Source organism: Abrus precatorius, unplaced genomic scaffold (assembly GCF_003935025.1).
Source record: "Abrus precatorius isolate BTA unplaced genomic scaffold, Abrus_2018 Scaffold153, whole genome shotgun sequence".
Lineage (NCBI taxonomy): Eukaryota > Viridiplantae > Streptophyta > Magnoliopsida > Fabales > Fabaceae > Abrus > Abrus precatorius.
Window position 1 is genome coordinate 200,381 of NW_020874351.1, and position 18,661 is coordinate 219,041.

General features: G+C 33.6%; 5 protein-coding genes across 7 annotated transcripts; 3 read left to right on the forward strand and 2 right to left on the reverse strand.

The window, feature by feature from the left end:
• The first annotated feature begins 601 nt into the window (after window positions 1-601).
• Window positions 602-6,347, forward strand: LOC113857177 (homeobox-leucine zipper protein GLABRA 2-like). Its single transcript, XM_027488957.1, has 11 exons — window positions 602-768; window positions 915-1,168; window positions 2,129-2,246; window positions 2,385-2,582; window positions 2,864-3,241; window positions 3,472-3,573; window positions 4,531-4,740; window positions 4,813-4,987; window positions 5,063-5,334; window positions 5,547-5,633; window positions 5,872-6,347. Exons 1-11 carry the CDS (start codon window positions 691-693, stop codon window positions 6,250-6,252), a joined length of 2,253 nt encoding a protein of 750 aa, XP_027344758.1. The 5' UTR covers window positions 602-690; the 3' UTR covers window positions 6,253-6,347.
• A 672-nt stretch (window positions 6,348-7,019) lies between these two features.
• Window positions 7,020-8,820, forward strand: LOC113857068 (photosystem I reaction center subunit VI-2, chloroplastic-like). The gene is made up of 3 exons (XM_027488763.1): window positions 7,020-7,209; window positions 7,503-7,629; window positions 8,379-8,820. Exons 1-3 carry the CDS (start codon window positions 7,034-7,036, stop codon window positions 8,556-8,558), a joined length of 483 nt encoding a protein of 160 aa, XP_027344564.1. The 5' UTR covers window positions 7,020-7,033; the 3' UTR covers window positions 8,559-8,820.
• Window positions 8,821-9,296: 476 nt separating this feature from the next.
• On the reverse strand, window positions 9,297-11,882 carry LOC113857065 (rop guanine nucleotide exchange factor 12-like). Of its 2 annotated transcripts, XM_027488760.1 has the most exons (8): window positions 11,615-11,882; window positions 11,272-11,388; window positions 10,942-11,096; window positions 10,793-10,867; window positions 10,406-10,681; window positions 9,979-10,299; window positions 9,714-9,848; window positions 9,297-9,680 (listed from the first exon to the last, which is right to left on the reverse strand). In XM_027488760.1, exons 1-8 carry the CDS (start codon window positions 11,880-11,882, stop codon window positions 9,447-9,449), a joined length of 1,581 nt encoding a protein of 526 aa, XP_027344561.1. In that variant the 3' UTR covers window positions 9,297-9,446. The 2 variants fall into 2 exon arrangements, with proteins under 2 accessions (XP_027344561.1, XP_027344560.1); XM_027488759.1 differs by having other exon boundaries at window positions 9,297-9,848.
• A 3,261-nt stretch (window positions 11,883-15,143) lies between these two features.
• LOC113857066 (glyoxylate/hydroxypyruvate reductase A HPR2-like) lies at window positions 15,144-17,249 on the forward strand. 2 transcript variants are annotated; one of them, XM_027488761.1, is made up of 2 exons: window positions 15,144-15,668; window positions 16,478-17,249. In XM_027488761.1, the coding sequence occupies exons 1-2, from the start codon at window positions 15,246-15,248 to the stop codon at window positions 16,994-16,996; spliced, it is 942 nt and encodes a 313-aa protein (XP_027344562.1). In that variant the 5' UTR covers window positions 15,144-15,245; the 3' UTR covers window positions 16,997-17,249. The 2 variants fall into 2 exon arrangements, with proteins under 2 accessions (XP_027344562.1, XP_027344563.1); XM_027488762.1 differs by having other exon boundaries at window positions 15,207-15,655; window positions 16,516-17,195.
• Window positions 17,250-17,330: 81 nt separating this feature from the next.
• LOC113857266 lies at window positions 17,331-17,976 on the reverse strand. The gene has a single exon (XM_027489066.1). The coding sequence runs from the start codon at window positions 17,932-17,934 to the stop codon at window positions 17,419-17,421; it is 516 nt and encodes a 171-aa protein (XP_027344867.1). The 5' UTR covers window positions 17,935-17,976; the 3' UTR covers window positions 17,331-17,418.
• Window positions 17,977-18,661: the final 685 nt, after the last annotated feature.

Consider the following 18,661-nt stretch of genomic DNA (forward strand, 5'->3'; position numbering starts at 1 on the left):
TAAAATATTTATAAAAATTTAATTAAAAAATATATATGTATATAATTTTTATAATTAAAAATTATTTATAATTTAGTTTTATATAATTTTTTGTTATAATAACAAAAAATAATATATTTTAACTCTTGTACGAGTCCTTGACGTATATATTTTAAGATTGTTAAATAAGTTATTATTTATTAAGTTACTGTTATTAAATAATGTTAATATTTTCTTAACAATATTATGTAACTAAGGATTAAAGCATAACCGAGTGCTCATGTAAGGAATAAAATATAACTTTTTGAGTATAAAATTTAATTTGTAGATAAGTATTGATTATAAAAATAAAAAAAAATGCACTTTAAAAGAATATTAAATACAATTTATTATAATGAATAAAAATAATCATTCAATATTTTTGTATGTTATTGCAATAAATATTATTTAATTAAATATTGTTTTTTTATTTCCTTAGTTACTATTGTTGGCATTTATCATTATATTTTTTCAGTTTTCATTAATTGCCAAGAGTATTTTTATTTATTAAAAAAAAGGGCAAACGAGAGCGTGTAACATGAGAAAGGATCTTTAAAAGCAACATCATTTTCGCTCCTTAAAAAAACAAAAAAACAATTCTCAGCCTGAAAACACCATTTTTGCTCCTTAAAAAAACATCATCAAGAACAACACCAAACATCGTGGTGGCCAATGGGCGTGGACATGTCCAACAACAAACCACCTCACACCAAAGACTTGTTTTCCTCTCCAGCTCTCTCTCTTAGCCTAGTAAATTATTCACTGCTACTCTTTTCTCCTCTTATACACATAATTATATTATATATAAATAAGCTTCCTATACTTTTCTTTTATTTATTTTTGTGATAGAATTCTGTGTTGCCTTCTTCTTCTGTTTGATTGGGTACTGAACTTAGGCTGGGATTTTCCGGCATGGTGCGGAGGCGCCAGAGACGTCGAGCATGGAGGTGGTCGGCGATGAGGTCCGGCGAGAGGACACTGTTGAGATTAGTAGCGACAACTCAGGACCCGTGAGATCGAGGTCCGATGAAGATTTCGATGGTGAAGGTGGTCACGAACATGATGATGATGATGGAGATGCTGATAAGAACCCGAAGAAGAGGAGAAAGTATCACAGACACACTGCTGAACAAATAAGAGAAATGGAAGCGTACGTAAACTCTTACACTTGCGTATATATCTACGTATTTGGTACGAGTTAAAGGTGATATTAATTGAATCATGGGTTAGGGTGATGAGCATTATAATTTTCTTCCACTTTTTATTTTTTTGAGGTGTCTTCGAAGAAATCTTTATTGTTTGATACACACATATATATATATATATATATATATAGAGAGAGAGAGAGAGAGAGGGAAGGATATTTAAGATGCAATTTTCTTTTATTAATCATGGTTTATGGTGTGTGATGGTTTTATATGTGTTGTATTAGTTAGTTGTTAACTAATTAGTACTAATTTGTAGTAGCATTATACCAATGAAATGGTTTCTTCCAAAGTTGAGTAATTAATTTGCGTGCCGACATTATTGGTGGGGAACTTTAAAACATAGTTTATGTAGTTGTAGACCGTACTACTGACCAAGATTATATGAGAAAAGTTTGTGATCGATATATCATATAGTCAAATTAAAAGGGGGATTATTAAAGCTAAGGGCCTAAAGCTTAGTACAAGCTCGAAATCAATTATTTATGAAAAAATATCTGTTTGTCTCTTTTGAAAGATTGTGTGAAAAACCTAATCAAATATGTTATTAATTTCTTTAAATAAGTTAAATAAAATCTTTTGCCTTTAATTTGTAACTGTTTTTGCCTTGTCGAAGTAGGTTTGTTTGTTATCTTATGCCAATGTAAGGCTACCCGGCCTCCTCTTCCACTTCATTAGTTTGTGTTTATTATTAAACTCTATTTGTTGTTGGATCACTATGCTTAAGAAAGATAAATAATTCTTTTTTATATTATTTATTTATTCCTCTTCTTTTATCTCATGACATATTATATATCACATTTTTTACTTATATTGTTATTTTTTTTACCGAAGTGTACATCAATCACTTACCAAAAGATAAAACAACAAAAAAGCTAACACCTGACATGAATGTACTATGGTAGGCTTTTCAAGGAATCACCGCATCCTGATGAAAAGCAGAGACAACAACTCAGCAAGCAACTTGGCCTTGCTCCAAGGCAAGTAAAGTTTTGGTTCCAAAATCGTAGAACCCAAATCAAGGTATCTAAATTTGTTTACTTTAATTATGACTCAAGAATGCTACTCAATTAGTTTGATCAATTTCAACTCAACAAAAATACATTTTGTTGGCAGTAAGCTATTTTTTGAAATCATGCAATATTATATTGCCTTTTGCAGGCAATACAAGAGCGCCATGAAAATTCATTGTTGAAGACCGAATTAGAGAAATTACGCGAGGAAAATAAGGCCATGCGAGAGACCATAAACAAATCTTGTTGCCCCAATTGTGGTATGGGAACAGCTAGCCTAGATGGCTTCATGTCCTCCACTGAAGAGAAACAACTTCGTTTTGAAAATGCCAAACTCAAAGCTGAGGTAATGTGTAACACCAACTCTAAATATAAGGAACGTGGAAATAAAAAAAAATTACTCTTGAAAAAATTATCAATGATACTAGTTCATGACTCATCATTCTTTTTAATCCATTTAACAACTTTTTTAGAATAGTTTATCAAAATTAATTTTTTCCTATCTTAATAAATTTTACAATTAAATTTATGTTATAAATGTTTATAAAATTTATTATTTACCAAAAAAATTATATGTGTGTGTAAAATCTTGACTGAAAAATTATTATGTCATTAATCTATATATAGGTAGAGAAGCTCCGAGCAGTTGTAGGAAAAAGTTCACCAGGGACAACGTCTCCTTCATGTTCTGCTGGCCATAATGAGGAAGAGAATAGAAACTCTTTGTGTTTTTACAAAGGAATTTTCGGGCTTGAGAAGTCAAGGATAATGGATATAGTGAACCAAGCAACGGAGGAGCTCGTAAAGATGGCAAATATGGGTGAACCATTATGGCTTCGTAGCGTTGAGACAGGTCGTGAAATACTTAACTATGATGAATATGTGAAGCAATTCGCAGTTGAAAATTCATGCAGTGAAAGGCCAAAGACATTCATCGAAGCTTCTAGAGAGGTGGGGGTTGTATTTGTGGATCTCTCACGGCTTGTCCAAAGTTTTCTAGACGTGGTAAGAGTAAGATAAGTGTGTGTATAAATAAATATACATAACAAAATGTATCATATAGTTATAGTTTACCACGAGGGTTTGAGTTAAATCTTTGTTTCACATGATTTTACGAGTTTATGATTAGGCTTAAATCTTAATTTTTATTCTCTTATATGATAACTAAGATCTAGGTCAGAATCAATGTATTTATTTTCTTATTATAATATCTTTAATTAACATCCTTCTTGCAGAATCAATGGAAGGAAATGTTTCCGTGCTTAATATCAAAAGCAGCAACTGTTGATGTCATATGCAGGGGAGAAGGTTCTAACAGGAATGGTGCAGTGCAATTGGTAAGCGGAAGATGATTACGCTAGCTATGTTAGGTGGTCACACTATATACGTACAAAAGAAATGTCTCATTTATCTTTCAATCATTCATTTCGGTCTAGAGTTAGAACGTTGATTTTTTTTCTTCAAGTGGTCCAAACCTTGGCATGTTCTAGAAAATGATGGAACTTCCTCTTTAAAGTGACCTTTCGCACAGTTGTAATTTTCAACCAACTGTTGTAGAAGTTCAAGATAAAAAACTTCGGTTGCATTTGGATAATGATTATTTAACTTTGCTTAACAGAATTTGAGATTTTATAACCCAAGCAATAATCTTTCGTTGGGAAATGTTAGTGCTGATGCTTTTTTTCTGTCTTTAAACGTAGCCTTTTATTTGTATCTCAGAAAGTATTGATAAGGACACAAAAAAGCTTAAAAGAATACATAGAAAAGATCAAACATCATTCAGTAACTCTCGGCACTTTCTTCGCACTTCCCAATATCGGATCCAACATATCCAGCTGGAATTTTCTCTCTCCTTCTCTCTATTTTTGTTTTTGCTATATCTCCTTCTCTCTTTATTGCTAGAAAAAGATTTTCCTTTCATGTGCATATCCTGCCAGCTAGTAGCTACATTGGTCATAAAAAGTTAAATTTTCTTATAAATCTTTTTATTAGAAAAAAAAAAATACATATATCTTCTCACAAACATTAGGTAATTTTATTTTAATTTTTTTTATCTATTTAAAAACATGTGTCACTTTTATGTAAAATAGACCAAAATAGTTGGTAGATTTAGCATTTCTCATTCTACTTGTTTCCCTATTCAATACTTTAAGATAGCAAGACAAGGATGAAACTGTTCAAGTCCCCATATAGGGACAATGAGACTTTTTTTCATCAAAGTACGAAAGGCACGATGTTTTGTTTTTGCATGACATGATGAGTCTTAAAGTAACCATGAGCTGTAATGGTTGCAGATGTTTGCTGAGCTGCAAATGCTCACTCCAATGGTGCCCAGTAGAGAAGTGTATTTTGTGAGGTGCTGCAAACAGTTAAGTGCTGAACAGTGGGCAATTGTTGATGTATCCATAGACAAAGTAGAAGACAACATTGACGCATCCCTTGTCAAATGCAGAAAACGCCCATCTGGTTGTATTATTGAGGATAAGTCAAATGGCCATTGCAAGGTATAAATAAAAGTTTCAACATGGTGTGGGAAATATGGGATATATATATATTGATATTACTTTTGGTTTTAGGTGATATGGGTGGAGCACTTGGAATGCCAGAAGATCACAGTTCATACAATGTATCGAGCCATTGTTAATAGTGGTCTAGCTTTTGGTGCAAGGCACTGGATTGCAACACTGCAACTCCAATGTGAACGTTTAGTTTTCTACATGGCCACAAATGTTCCCATGAAGGATTCAACTGGTGAGCAATGAATTCAAAGTAACATGTTGGAAGCTTCACTATAGTCCACTTAACAGATTGATCATGAAATGTTAGGTGTTGCTACATTGGCTGGGAGGAAAAGCATTTTGAAGTTGGCACAGAGAATGGCATGCAGTTTCTGTCATGCAGTTGGTGCATCAAGCTTCCATACATGGACGAAGGTCACAAGTAAAACTGGAGAAGACATAAGGATTAGTTCTAGGAAGAACTTGAATGACCCTGGTGAACCTCTTGGGGTTATCTTGTCAGCAGTTTCTTCTATATGGCTTCCTGTCTCTCCTAATGTCCTGTTTGATTTCTTGAGAGATGAAGCTCGTAGAAGTGAGGTACAACTATTTTCCATCCCTTCTCTTGTTAATGTTACGATAGGCAGATGCATCTTGGAAGATACACCGCTGTTGAGTTTCACACAAGTGAATTCATATCAACCACCTTGTGTCTCCTATAGATAGCCTATAACAGCTCTTTAGCTAATTTGGTGAGTAATTATAGCAAGCGGGACCATTGTGTTGAATGTTGATAATTATCATTGTCGCAGTGGGATATCATGGCCAGTGGTGCGTCAGTGCAGTCCATTGCAAATTTAGCTAAAGGAAAAGACCGAGGCAATTTTGTAAATATCCATGTAAGTTGTTCTAATTATCTACTATATATTATAGAAAAGAGAAGTGTCTTGAATCTTTATCTATCTTAACCTCAAAAGCTAGTTCTAATTAAGGTGATTATTTTAGCTTTTATAATTTTTAGTTTAGTCATGTGTCTGCTTGTATATATATATATATATATATATATATGAGGGTTCAATAATGAATTGAATGCAAGATGCATTTAAAACATAGTATTTGATTTTTCTCATTTTGTAGAAAATACAATCAAAAGAAAACAGTACATGGATATTGCAAGATAGCTGCACAAGTGCTTATGAGTCAATGGTGGTGTATGCTCCTGTGGACTTAGCTGGTATTCAATCTGTACTAACAGGATGTGATTCAAGTAATCTTGCTGTGTTGCCCTCAGGATTCTCAATTCTTCCTGATGGACTAGGGGCAAGGCCATTTGTGATTACTTCAAGGCAAGAAGAAAAACACACAGAAGGAGGGTCTTTGTTTACAATGACATTCCAGATCCTTGCCAATGCTTCTCCAACGGCCAAGTTAACATTGGAGTCTGTGGAATCGGTTAATAATCTTGTGTCTTGTACATTAAGAAATATTAGAACAAGTTTGCAATGTGAAGATGGTTAGTCAAGATAAAAGATTATTAGATAGATAGGCTTTGATTTGCTGCAATAGTTATAGGCTTTGCAGCCTTTTACAGTTAGGATGAATTTCTTGTTCCTTCAAAAAAAGAAAAAAAATTCAAGGATGAACTTTATTTTATATGAAAAACTCATGTGGGTTTTTCACCTTTGATTATTTTAAGGAATACCAAATTGAATCTTAGTATCCAGTTCAGTAGTAAAATTAAATAGCATGCTTTTCTACCCCCTTATTCTTGATTAGTATCATGGATTAAGTTGCGAGGAGTAGTGTGCATCTGCATGAAGAGACACAAAAAAGCGGGTTTTAGAACCATATATCAAGGCTACGTAATTTTAATGGATAATATAGTTGTCTTCGGTAGTTTGGTGACTTGCTTGACCAGACTGAAAAAAAATGAGTTACATTTTATATTTGACATATTTTAAAAATAAAACAAAAGAAGATGTAAGATTAAAAAAAAATGAGACATTCTAATTTTACGTAAAGCAGGTGAAACTAAGGAGAATATCATGATCTTAACTTCATTTTTCAATGCTACGATGATTTATATTATAAATTTAATTATAAAACTTATTAAAATAAATAGAAAGTAATTTATACCATCTCTCTTACTATTATTGGCCAAGAGTTGAGAAGTGGATAGGCTTATCTATCTTTAAGTCACGTGTCACCTCATAAATGAATTCCCAAATCCACTCAATGGAATGTAGCTGGCCACGTGGACACATGAGCTCCAAGTAACACATCAAAAACTGAAACAGTTATGTCCCATTGTTCACTTGATACTGAAGTTATAGGAGCTAACATCACCATGGCTTCTCTGGCAACCTTAGCTGCTGTTCAACCAGCTGCAATCACTGGCCTTGCTGGAAGTTCCCTTACTGGAACTAAGCTCACTTTCAAGCCCTCTCGCCAGAGTTGTAAATCCAAGAATTTCAGGTTCCATGCATCTGCAAAACTTACAATTCAATCAACTTGGCTTAATTTCCTTCTCTTCAGATGAAAAAAAGAAAATGGGTTTAATTTTTGTGCACCATCATTGTAAACATCTTAACATTTAAACAATTAGAATAGATCATAAATATAATTTTTAAATTAATTATTACAGAAATTAATAGTTTTTCAGAAGTCACGATAATGTAAAAACTTCAGTATATTTAAATTAAAATATCCTTATATATGCTTTGTGTGTGTTTAATTGTATGCTGAAGTAGTATAACTAAACATTACAGGACTGGTGCCGTGGTAGCAAAGTATGGTGACAAGAGTGTGTACTTTGATTTGGAGGATATTGGCAACACTACAGGTCAGTGGGACTTGTACGGCAACGATGCACCTTCACCCTACAACCCTCTTCAGGTTTGTCAAGTCTCTTCATGTGCGTCATTTTCATTGTATATGAAACATGAAAAGTTAGTAGATAATTGAGAATCCGAGTATCTATTTATATTCATTGATGAATACTTTGAAGCTTAAAACACAGTTGTGTAAACACACGCATTGCCTTGTTGGTGAACATATGTTGGGCAAGTCATAAATGGTCTAATTTTAAACTCGAGTGTTACCTCAACTGCCATTAGTGTGCGTCAGTTCCAAAACTTGGGGCATTCCATAATTCCATACTTGAGTGTGCTATAACATACAATACAACGGACTAGGGTAGCAATATTTGGGCTTTGGTTATTTGCACACCACTTTTTATACGCTTCAATTTTGATACTTGCATAGGATTGATCACTTAAAGAGGCCAATCCGTATGCATGAAAAATGGTTTAAAAGAGATGTGCAACTGAAATTTTCTGATATACAACACGACCATAGAAACCAGAGAAGAGAAGAAAGGAATAAACACAAGTAGGCATTACAAGATTGAAATTGCAATTTAAAGTAAAGTGCAATAATGTAAGAACTGTGATTTAAATGGCTCAAGATGGAAGATCAAAATGTTCTTGCCAAAGCCAGAGGCAGCAATATTAGATAGTTCATGCTTTCTGAATATCTGGCAGAGTAGGAACAATGATTTGAAATCTAAAACAGTTGTTTTCGGTCTAGATCATAATTCAACATCCATGACAAGCATATAGCTGTTTCATTGATATGGTTTGTAGAGCAAGTTCTTCGAGACATTTGCTGCTCCATTCACAAAGAGGGGATTGTTACTCAAGTTTTTGATATTGGGAGGTGGTTCCACCCTTGCATACCTCAGTGCTACAGCCTCAGGTGATATTCTACCAATCAAAAAGGGCCCACAACTTCCACCAAAGCCTGGTCCTCGTGGCAAGATCTAATTTAATTTGAAGCATAACTCCATCTATTATGTTCCCCTTTTAATCTTTATTATTTTTGCATAATGTGTAAGTATTCCAAAAGCCTACTATTCAAAGATGTTTATTTCCTGTCTAATTGAGTGCCTTGCTTTGATTTTCAATTGAAGCAAAGCCAAACTTGTATGAGCTATTTGATTGGATTGGGAGTATTGATCTTAAACTCTTTAACATGTATTTTAATCTTTGAATTATAAATTAATCAGATCTTGTCTGGCACAATAAACAATACAGCTTTATTTTTCACAGTACTTCATAATTTACAAATATCTATTTCTTAAAGTATACTTCATAATTTACAAATATCTATTTCTTAAAGTATATAACTATTCTAATGTCATTTTATGGGGTAAATAAATGGAAATGGTGTATTAAAAGATCTAATTCCCATGTTATCTAGCTTAGTACATGCGTAACGAGAGAGATAACTACAGTTACTAATTGATGATGGCGGCAGCAAGTATGTATGCTATAGGGGCGATGAAATAGGGAACCAATGAACAATGTTTTATGCAGAAGAGAGTTAGGAATGGTTTTTACAATCAGGTCTAATCCATCCTCCTTCTAGTATTTTAAGGTACAATGGCGGCAAAAGGCATGAATCTGTGAATTCATAAAATATATCTTTTGTAGCTGGCTACAAATTCATTTGTGGCATTGCTTCAAAACCCCGATGATTTTGTAACGTGTATATCGATTCCTATGTACAAAAAGGAAGAATAGACGGTCAAAAACAGATGATTATGTCGTAAACAACTTCTCCGAAGACCGCAAGCTTCTCACCAGTGCTTGTTTTTTTCTGGCTTTTTTCTCTTCCTCCCTCTTTCAAGTTTTAGCACTTCATTTTCTTGCTTAATGGCGTGATGTTGGACTTCTCATACCCCCCAAGGTCTCAAGGTAAGACACCTTCTTGTCGGTTGCTATGTTTGGAAGTTTTTGGGGCTTTCCACTATCACTGTCTTTGGAGAAGTCATCTGAAAAGGCGTCTTTCTTGGTGTCTAAGTCAACTTGATCATTGCTCCAACCCATGAAATCTGATAGTGTCATTGAACAAGGTGCTTCTGAGTCCTCTTTAGAAGTTGGAGACTTCTCTGGCTTGGGAATTGGGTTTTTGGTAACACTTCTTCTTCCTCCTTGTGGTGGATTTTGAGTGAGGTAATCTGCATGAAGTACATCTTCTATTCTTGAGAGCACTGTAAAGGCCAAACTCTCCAATATTCTGGAATAGCTTTCAAGAACAGCTTGTCCCACATCCTGCAATGGTGAGTGATCCTTAGTTATGTTATAAAGAATAAGAAGTTTTCAACTTAGCCAAATATTCATCATGCAACATTGCACTGAAAAAGGCATGCAGAATCAAGCTGTGTACAAGACATGCTCCTACCCTGTTGAATTGGATTTTGCTTATATCCAATGAAGATTGGGGAAGCCCCGGAAAACGGTGCTTTAAGACAAGTAAGATGGTTTCAGCCCTCTCTTCGAATAGTTCTCTTTTCTCAAAACTCACACCAGAACCCCAAGCTGATTTGCAATCTTTTTGGTTCATCTTTCGCTTCCAAATCACTATGGATGCCTCAATTCTGTTCTTAAGATCTAGGATTTTATGTTCTGATGACATGTCCATAGTAGAGAGGATCTGATCAGGATCAAAAAATTCATCTGTAATGCTACGGTAGATTGAGTCCCCTAGACTTGCTCTTCCATTCTGTGTAAATAGTGAAGAACAACCAAAACTTAAGTTGTGCGTAAAAATATGTATGAATGTTAACCAAGATAACTTCTAAGAAAATACTAGTTCTTTTTTAACTTACCTTGGGTAGAGATTCAATATAGCTTTCAGGGATCTCCATTTCTGATAGAGTTTGAGCATTTATAGCCATGGCTGCTTTAAGTACTTGGTTCACACAATCTTTCTGATACTGCAGAAACCTTCTTGCTGCATCAGATAAACCCTCTGCAGGTACTTTAGGTGTAGGCAACCACCACTTGTCATCATTTTTTCTCTTTGCACTGTCTTTATCCGAATCATCTGCATCTTTTGATACATAATAGAACTCATTTTGGTCTTTGAAGTTATCTAGACTATCCTGCTCATCATAAAAAAGTGTTAGAGAACTACCAACCAATTGAAGCCTATAGAAAAGTAATGATCATATTTAACTCAGGATGGAATCAGGAAGAAGGTTAGAGATTCTTACTAAAAGCATTGTATCAAGCTTTCGCAAGGCAGGGATATTCATGTGGAGGTCAGTTCTTTGCCGTGTTGTCATAATCTATCAAAAAGAAGATCAATCATATACCAATTATGATAGGAGAATGAGAAAGATAAGGAAAGAGAGAGGGTTACCTCCATGGTTGAGCCATCTTTGTTTTTTTGTTGCACAGGAACCATTTCCACAATGTAATCGGTGACTGATAGAAGCCAATCGATTTCTTTTCTCCATCTTGCTTTCCTTTCTGGCTGCATCGGCTCTAGGCGCTTTTGTTCACCGAAAACAGCAGCTGCATTCTCAGTAAGAAAAGAATGAGAGAAACTGACAATGAATTATTTGATACTTGAAACATTTCTGCTATCAAGCTCTCCTGAAAATGGAACACCACAATTTTTGTACATCATGATTCAAGAAGTATAGAAAGAAGAATGCCATGTCTTAGTTGAAGGAGAAAGTCAACATACCAGCAAGGTTTGTGAATGCATTTGACAATGCCAATGCTGATGAAACACCCTTTCCTCCACCAGACATGTCCTCCCCCAATAGAAGTTTAGCAAATCTCTCCTTCATCTGTTCCATTTCTGAATTAAACCCAACAATATATAATTATCAAAGTCGTGTACAAGACATTGAATGAAACAGTTTCTAAATCAATATATTATAAATTATTGTTGAAGAAAATGGGCTGGCTCTGTTAATTCTCCCCCTTATGCATGGAAACAATATAAATAGTTATAAAATATATGACACCATATATAATCATATCAAAGCAAAGTAGATTTCAATCTAGTTAACATTCATGTTTACCTTGCATAAGCTTCTCTTTGGCTTCTTTGGCTGCAATTTCCTCCTTGCTCATTACTTTTGGCTTAGCAACCTTGTCTACATCGTTGAGAGATTTTGATCCATGACTTCTTGATGACAATGGATCTTCTTCTGAAGGAGAAGGATCTAATGTGCTGGCACTCTCAACGCTCATACTCTTTGCATGCCTTCCTGTATTGTCAAACATTCCTTTGAAATTGAATAATCTGGACCTATAACCTTCTTGCTCTTGTTCCACTGCCCGAACCATTTTCCTTTTGTATAAATATATATGTGTATATCTTGAAAGGAAAATTCTCAAGGGAGGAACAAGCAAGAACAAAACATGGGATATGCTTCTATGGCAAGGGAGGAAAATAACCAAGGAGAAGCCCTTGCAAATGAAATGGGAGATGTTTTGTGAAGAGAATAATAAGAGTTTGACAAAAAGTTGGAGGTGATTATTTGATGGAGTTTGTGTTAGTTTTTTTTTTTCTTTTTTGAGTTGGGTTCAATGAACGTGGGGTGCATGTTGTTAGAAATGAGATGGGTTTGAGAGTTAGAAACAAAATTTTGCATTGTTATTATTATTATTATGTTGGAAGGAATCTGTTTTGGCAACGATGTGGGAAATTGGATGGTTAAGGTTTTAATTTGAAGGTCAAAGGTAGCAAAAGACCAGGGAAGACCGACATGCATGCCTAGGCAATTACCATAACCCACATCACTTCAATCTTAACTTTCACGTACAACTATTTAACTGCTTTTGATTTGTCATGTCCAAAATCTTCATAATTTTCGAATTCTAAGTTTTTGGTTTTTGTGATGATGCTACCTGCACAGCCCTTAGTCTTTTATTAGATTTTATGACCATTATAGAGTGCCATAAATTCTCCACCCTGTCATTGCAGGAAGTTTGGAGTTGGGCGCATGCCAAAACTTTTCTTTATTAATTTCAAATCTTATGTAATTAGATATCCTGCAAAAATATTGTTCAAGAAAATAATAAATCATTTTTTTTTTATTTTGGTATTATATTTTTTAAATAAAAATCTTACTCTTACTTTCTTAACAAATATTTAAAAACACTAATCAATTCCTTAAAGATGTTTCCTAGTGATATATTCATCTAATGTCATTTATTTCAACCTGAGCAGATATCTATGGTAAAATATTAGTGATATTTTACATTAAATTTTTTTAGCAAGAAAGTTCTTTTGTTATAATTTATGAGGTTTGTTTTGGCATTTCCTAAAACAATCATATCGCTTTTTATAAATTATAGATTGAATAATAAAATATTTTAGCCTCATTGAATAGCAAAAAATAATAATAAAATATTTAGTTAAAAAAATAATACAATACTCAGTTTTTAGTTTTTAAGTGGTATTTATTTGTATTTGAAAAATTCTTTTTATTAAAATTTTAATATTGTAATTTGTATAAATGCATGCAGTTGTGAATCGGGGTTTTCTCATGTCTTTTTGGGATCAGATCACCTAATATTACGCCTGAGTTACAAAGTTTGCCTTTTCCTGTAATTTTTTTTTATGAATTCTGTTTCTATATGTTAAATACTTATTCTATCTCATTAAGTATTAAAACTATAAAATGATAATTATGATTTTATTGATCTAATTGTATCTTATTAAAAAATCCCGTGAAATAAATAAGTTTATAAAACTTCATATAATTAAAAATACTATTAATACTTAATCACATTATTTTAAAATAAGTTTTTTTTTTTCAAATTTCATAAAAATTATTATTTTAATCAAACTATTAAAAAAATGAAATTCAACATTCATAAAAGTTATTAAAAACGTTACTTTATCAAATTGGACAGCTATTACAAATTGATATGTACCCCTTACTAAATATATTGGCTTATATACCACTTTTTTTTTGTCAAGACCGAAATCTTGTTGATGTAGGATGCTTTGAAACAAATTAAAAATAATAACAATGGTATACAATTTTTAGAAGATTGGGGGGTGTTTCATTCTAATATAAAAAAAGTCGTTGGGTTAAAAAAAAATAAATTATAAAGACTTTATATTTATCTTACCTTGAGAAGACAAAAGAAAATTGAAACATATGACTTATGAGATGCGATGCCTTACCTTATTCCACTTGACTAATCTCTTAGAATTCTAATTAGAAATAAAATGAGTCTCAACAATTACTTTTTGCCTTTAGTAAAAGTGATTATTAATCACATTTCTCCATTATTAATGTGTTAAGATGTCTAATAACACTTATAAATAAATAAAGTATTAAAATAGGACAAAATAAATACACAAACAAATCAAGCACACATACTACTATCTAAATACAATTTAGCATTTTCAAAGCTTTAAAATTGAATAAAATAAGAAATAAACTCAATATATCACTTGCATAGAAACCTTAAGAGAGCCATTATTTTTTTCTTACCTTTTGTTTCTTTCAAAATAGCACAAACCCAAATTATGAACTGTTGTTGTGTGGGCTCATGTCTATAACAGCCACATTTCATAGGCCATTATTTCGAACCCAAAAAAACAATAACCTTATATTTCACTTTTTTTTGCTTAATCCCTTCTCACAGTGACCAATAGTTTCAACGATAAAATTTTCCCACGAACCTGACACACTCCATTTGAGTGGAAAGAGCTAAAAAAATAATTGAAACAAAATTAAAATAATATTTAACTGTACGATTGAATAATAATTAATTCCTATGATCTATTATATATCAATAATATTTAACATATAAAGGTAGGTATGAGTTAATTTTAAATTCACTTAATTTGTTACAGATTATATTTTAATAAAATATTTTTAAAATTTAATTTCAATTTTAATGAATTTTATATAATTTTAAAAAATAAAGCTAAAATTAATGGATTAACTTTCTTGTACCCCGTTTTTAAGGATACGTTAATAGCATTCCTCTTTATAATATAACAACCACTAATATTGTACTTGAGATTGTTTCTATTGATTATTGTAATAAGAGAAATTCTAAAATATAAAATGTTGATACCCATATGAATTCTAAAAAAGTTATTCTTTAAACTATTTATTATTATTCATCTATATTTAATGGGTGATTAAAATAAAAATATATTATTTCTTAAAATTTTTATTTGAATTTAAATAAATATTAATATAAGATTTTATTAAAAATTTATTATATTTTTATAATTTAATGCAATAAATATGATACTTTAATAAAAAATAATACTTTTATATGCTTAAATTTAATTTTAATATAAGGATAATAAAAATATTAAAATAATATTGTCGCATAATAAGATTGAATTAATATTAGTTAAAACAAATACTAGTAATAAAAATTAATTTAAATATATTAATCGTATAAAAAATGTATATTACTGTGGAATCATACGTTATCAATAAAAATTATTTATTCTTATCATAATTAATATAAAAAAATTATATCACAATATATTATAGTTAGTTAATTTAATTTTTTTTACATGAATTAAAATTAAACTATAATGATAATAGAATAATTACGTAGTGAGTAATCTTATCCACATGAACAACACGAGGTGTGTCGTTCAGAGACTCAGACACACAGTGGAACTCGTCGATTATCGAAACCCTAACCCCAATTGCAGCTAAAATGGGATCCATTGGGGTACTCTTGGTGGCTCAGACGATGCCATATCTTGAACAAGAACTCGACAAGCGCTACAAACTCTTCCGAATTTGGGATTTCCCGCAAAAGGCGCAGCTCATAAGCCAGCATGCCGCCTCCATCCGCGCCGTGGTCGGCAACTCGAGCGGCGGCGCCGACGCGGAGCTGATCGAGGCTCTGCCGAAGCTGGAGATCGTGTCGAGTTTTAGCGTTGGCGTGGACAAGATAGACTTGGAGAAGTGCAAGGAGAAGGGGATTCGAGTGACCAACACACCCGACGTGTTGACCGAGGAAGTGGCCGACTTAACCATCGGGTTGATACTTGCGCTCCTTAGGAGAATCTGCGAGTGCGATCGCTACGTCAGAAGCGGGAAATGGAAGCAAGGTGACTACAAGTTGACCACTAAGGTAACGCAATGAAACTCTTATCTGTTTTTCGACTCCATGTGTTCGATGTTCGAATCGTGTTAATTCGCACACGCCATTTATCAGTTTGTGGTGTGCTATGAATATAATGAAACAGTAGGGCAAGTGTTATTCACTTAAATTGAGGGTTGTTTGTTTTAACATTATGTAATTTGATTTTCATAAAATTGATTTTGAACTGTTGAATGCATTTGGACTTGTTTCATCATGCTGTGTGTTTCTAGGTGTGCGTTCAAAGTAATCCCAGCTGTGGATTTACATTAGAACTTGCGTTCTTTTATTGAAAAATGAGAGAATTGATTTTCAATGCCAACACTAATAGGAATAATAGCATGTTTGGAACTGCATTCTAATGTACTTTAAAATCATTTATAATCCTAACATGAATCTAAGTGCACTCTACCCTGGATTATATAAGTCATAGCTTTCACTTTTACTAGGATGAGGAATGATAGCCATACATTCTCCAGCACACTTTCTATTGATAGCTAAAATTTATTAAAAGCTAAAAAAGAATGAGAGAGAAACATTAATTTAGGAGTGAGAAAGATGTAACTTAGATGATTTTTATAGTTTTTAATAAATTATAATAATAATAAAATATGTATTAAAGAGTGTGTTGCTAGCATTTTCAGTAAGAAGTGTCAAGCTTCAATCTTTTGGAATTACCTTATCATATTCTACTCATCAAAATCTGTTTTTGTAATCCATATATGTATTATCTTTTAGTATCCCTGCCCCTTTTTTCAACAGGATATTGGTTTTTACATTGTGTATTCTCTTCCTTCCAGTTCTCTGGGAAAACTGTTGGCATTATTGGGCTTGGAAGGATTGGCACAGCAATTGCCAAGAGAGCTGAAGGATTTAACTGTCCAATATGTTACTACACTAGAACTGAAAAGCGAGAGTCAAAGTACAAGTACTATCCAAGTGTTGTTGAGTTAGCATCAAACTGCCAAATACTGGTGGTTGCATGCCCTCTTACGGAGGAAACCCATCACATCATCAATAGAGAGGTCATTAATGCTCTTGGTCCCAAGGGTTATCTTATTAACATTGGGCGAGGTAAGCATGTTGATGAACCAGAGTTGGTCTCTGCTTTGCTTGAAGGACGTTTGGGCGGGGCTGGAATAGATGTTTTTGAAAATGAGCCTCATGTTCCAGAAGAGCTATTTGGGCTGGAAAATGTTGTCTTGTTACCTCATGTTGGAAGTGGCACTGTAGAAACTCGAACTGCAATGGCTGACCTTGTCCTTGGAAACCTTGAAGCTCATTTCCTTGGAAAGCCACTGTTAACTCCCTTGGTTTAATCTCATAGAACTACCAAGATTGAATTGCATGCATTATTTACCTTATCACCGTTTAATAATTCGTGATATGGAAATTCATGATTGTTGGATGAGAGCTTCCTGATATCCATATCAGTGCCCTTCCAATTGTAAAGAATGATTTAGTTCATCTTTATTGTGACGCTTAAACAAAGATTATCAATCTTGATTCGCTGAACTTTAGCATATTTGATTATTATTCAAAATTTATCTCTTAACAAAGAGAGTGGTATCTCTGGAACTTGCTTTAGAACAAAAATTCAATTGATTTTATGAAATGAAGACATTGATTATGAACATTGAAGAAAAACCTTCATGTTAAAACTACAAGACACTTCCCTATAGCTATTACAGAAACTAGGTACAAACAAAGTCTGGGTAGAGAATAAAAAGAAACCCAACATTCAACAAACATAGCCTTCAGCCAACGTAGGTTTCTTCTCTTTCTCATCGTCTTCGTCACCGCCCTTCTTCACATCCTCTTCTTTTTCTTTGATATCCAACCCTTGCAATTCATCCACGCACGGTTCCTTATCCTCCCCCAATCTTACTCCTTCCCCAACCACCACCTCGTCCTCTACCTCCACGCCATCGCCACCAACCCTAACTTCGTCAGCTACCGCCTCGCATCCCCTCTCCACAGTGCAGGCTCCCGGCGGCTCAATTTCCGGCTCGATTCCGATGACCGCATCGGAGGCGTCCTTGGCGGTGGGCCAGGGATCGTTGATGCAATCAGCGTCGTCTTCGTCGGCGTCGGCGGCGAAAATGGAGGAGGCGCGTGATTTGACGGCGGCGGCGGCCTTGAGAAATGCTTGGTGGATGGATTCGGGTGGCAGAGCGGGATCTTCGAGGCCAGCGTCTTCAAGGCGCGGAGGTAGAATCTGGTGCAGCAATCCAGAGTTTTCCTTGGTGGACTCCATCACATCACGTGATTCATTTGTCTGAACCCTAATCACAAACTTCATGGATATAGCACCGATTAAGGCGGTGATGTGATAGTGGGCCCCTTTGGGCATTTTAAGTCTTTGGGCTTTTCTGTTTGTTTTCTATGGACAAAAATGGTTGTCACAGAAAAACCTGGCTCAATAATAGCCATCCCCCTCCACAATTAACCGCGAAAAATAATTTTAAATCCCCTACTTTTTATGTTTATAATTTTTTAACTATTGAACCAAAAAAATTAAATGTATTTCATCATTTAAAAATAATAGAAAAATGTTCATTTATTTTATAAAATATTTTAAAAAAATATTAGGAAGATATAATAAAGTTCTAAACGAAATTACTTTTGTTTTATTATTTGTCCTGTGGCAGAGTGTGTGGCAATAGTTGGTCCCAGCTTCATGGCCTAAAAAGCAACTGTTGAAACTTGAAAGTTTTAACTAAAGATGCTTCATTATGAGTACAACACTCTTGGAACCTAAAGAGGAATATCCTGCACAGTTTGGCATCTTCTGTATTTGAAAATCAAATGGAGAACCGTTGAAAAGGGAAGGAGGGGAAAACCAAAAAGGTTAAAAAGGTGGGACATTCCACGCACCATAATATTTGACTTTAATATGTAGTTTAGTTTAAAGGATTTATTGTAGTTTACTTATTGTATTTCACACTTTTGCAACATACTTCCTCAACCTTTTTTTTTTTAAC

Bases quoted from the DNA above. Each gene is read 5' to 3' on its own strand.
- LOC113857068 (XM_027488763.1), top strand. From the start codon at position 7,034: ATGTCCCATTGTTCACTTGATACTGAAGTTATAGGAGCTAACATCACC. The intron at 7,210-7,502 runs GTTCCATGCATC...TAAACATTACAG, and splicing joins TGTAAATCCAAGAATTTCAG to GACTGGTGCCGTGGTAGCAA. The intron at 7,630-8,378 runs GTTTGTCAAGTC...TATGGTTTGTAG, and splicing joins CACCCTACAACCCTCTTCAG to AGCAAGTTCTTCGAGACATT.
- LOC113857065 (XM_027488759.1), bottom strand. From the start codon at position 11,882: ATGGTTCGGGCAGTGGAACAAGAGCAAGAAGGTTATAGGTCCAGATTA. The intron at 10,868-10,941 runs GTAACCCTCTCT...TCTTTTTGATAG, and splicing joins AAGATGGCTCAACCATGGAG to ATTATGACAACACGGCAAAG. The intron at 10,682-10,792 runs GTAAGAATCTCT...TATGATGAGCAG, and splicing joins AGCTTGATACAATGCTTTTA to GATAGTCTAGATAACTTCAA.
- LOC113857266 (XM_027489066.1), bottom strand. From the start codon at position 17,934: ATGGAGTCCACCAAGGAAAACTCTGGATTGCTGCACCAGATTCTACCT.
- LOC113857177 (XM_027488957.1), top strand. From the start codon at position 691: ATGGGCGTGGACATGTCCAACAACAAACCACCTCACACCAAAGACTTG. The intron at 1,169-2,128 runs GTACGTAAACTC...GTACTATGGTAG, and splicing joins CAAATAAGAGAAATGGAAGC to GCTTTTCAAGGAATCACCGC. The intron at 3,574-4,530 runs GTAAGCGGAAGA...TAATGGTTGCAG, and splicing joins GGAATGGTGCAGTGCAATTG to ATGTTTGCTGAGCTGCAAAT.
- LOC113857066 (XM_027488761.1), top strand. From the start codon at position 15,246: ATGGGATCCATTGGGGTACTCTTGGTGGCTCAGACGATGCCATATCTT. The intron at 15,669-16,477 runs GTAACGCAATGA...TCTTCCTTCCAG, and splicing joins ACTACAAGTTGACCACTAAG to TTCTCTGGGAAAACTGTTGG.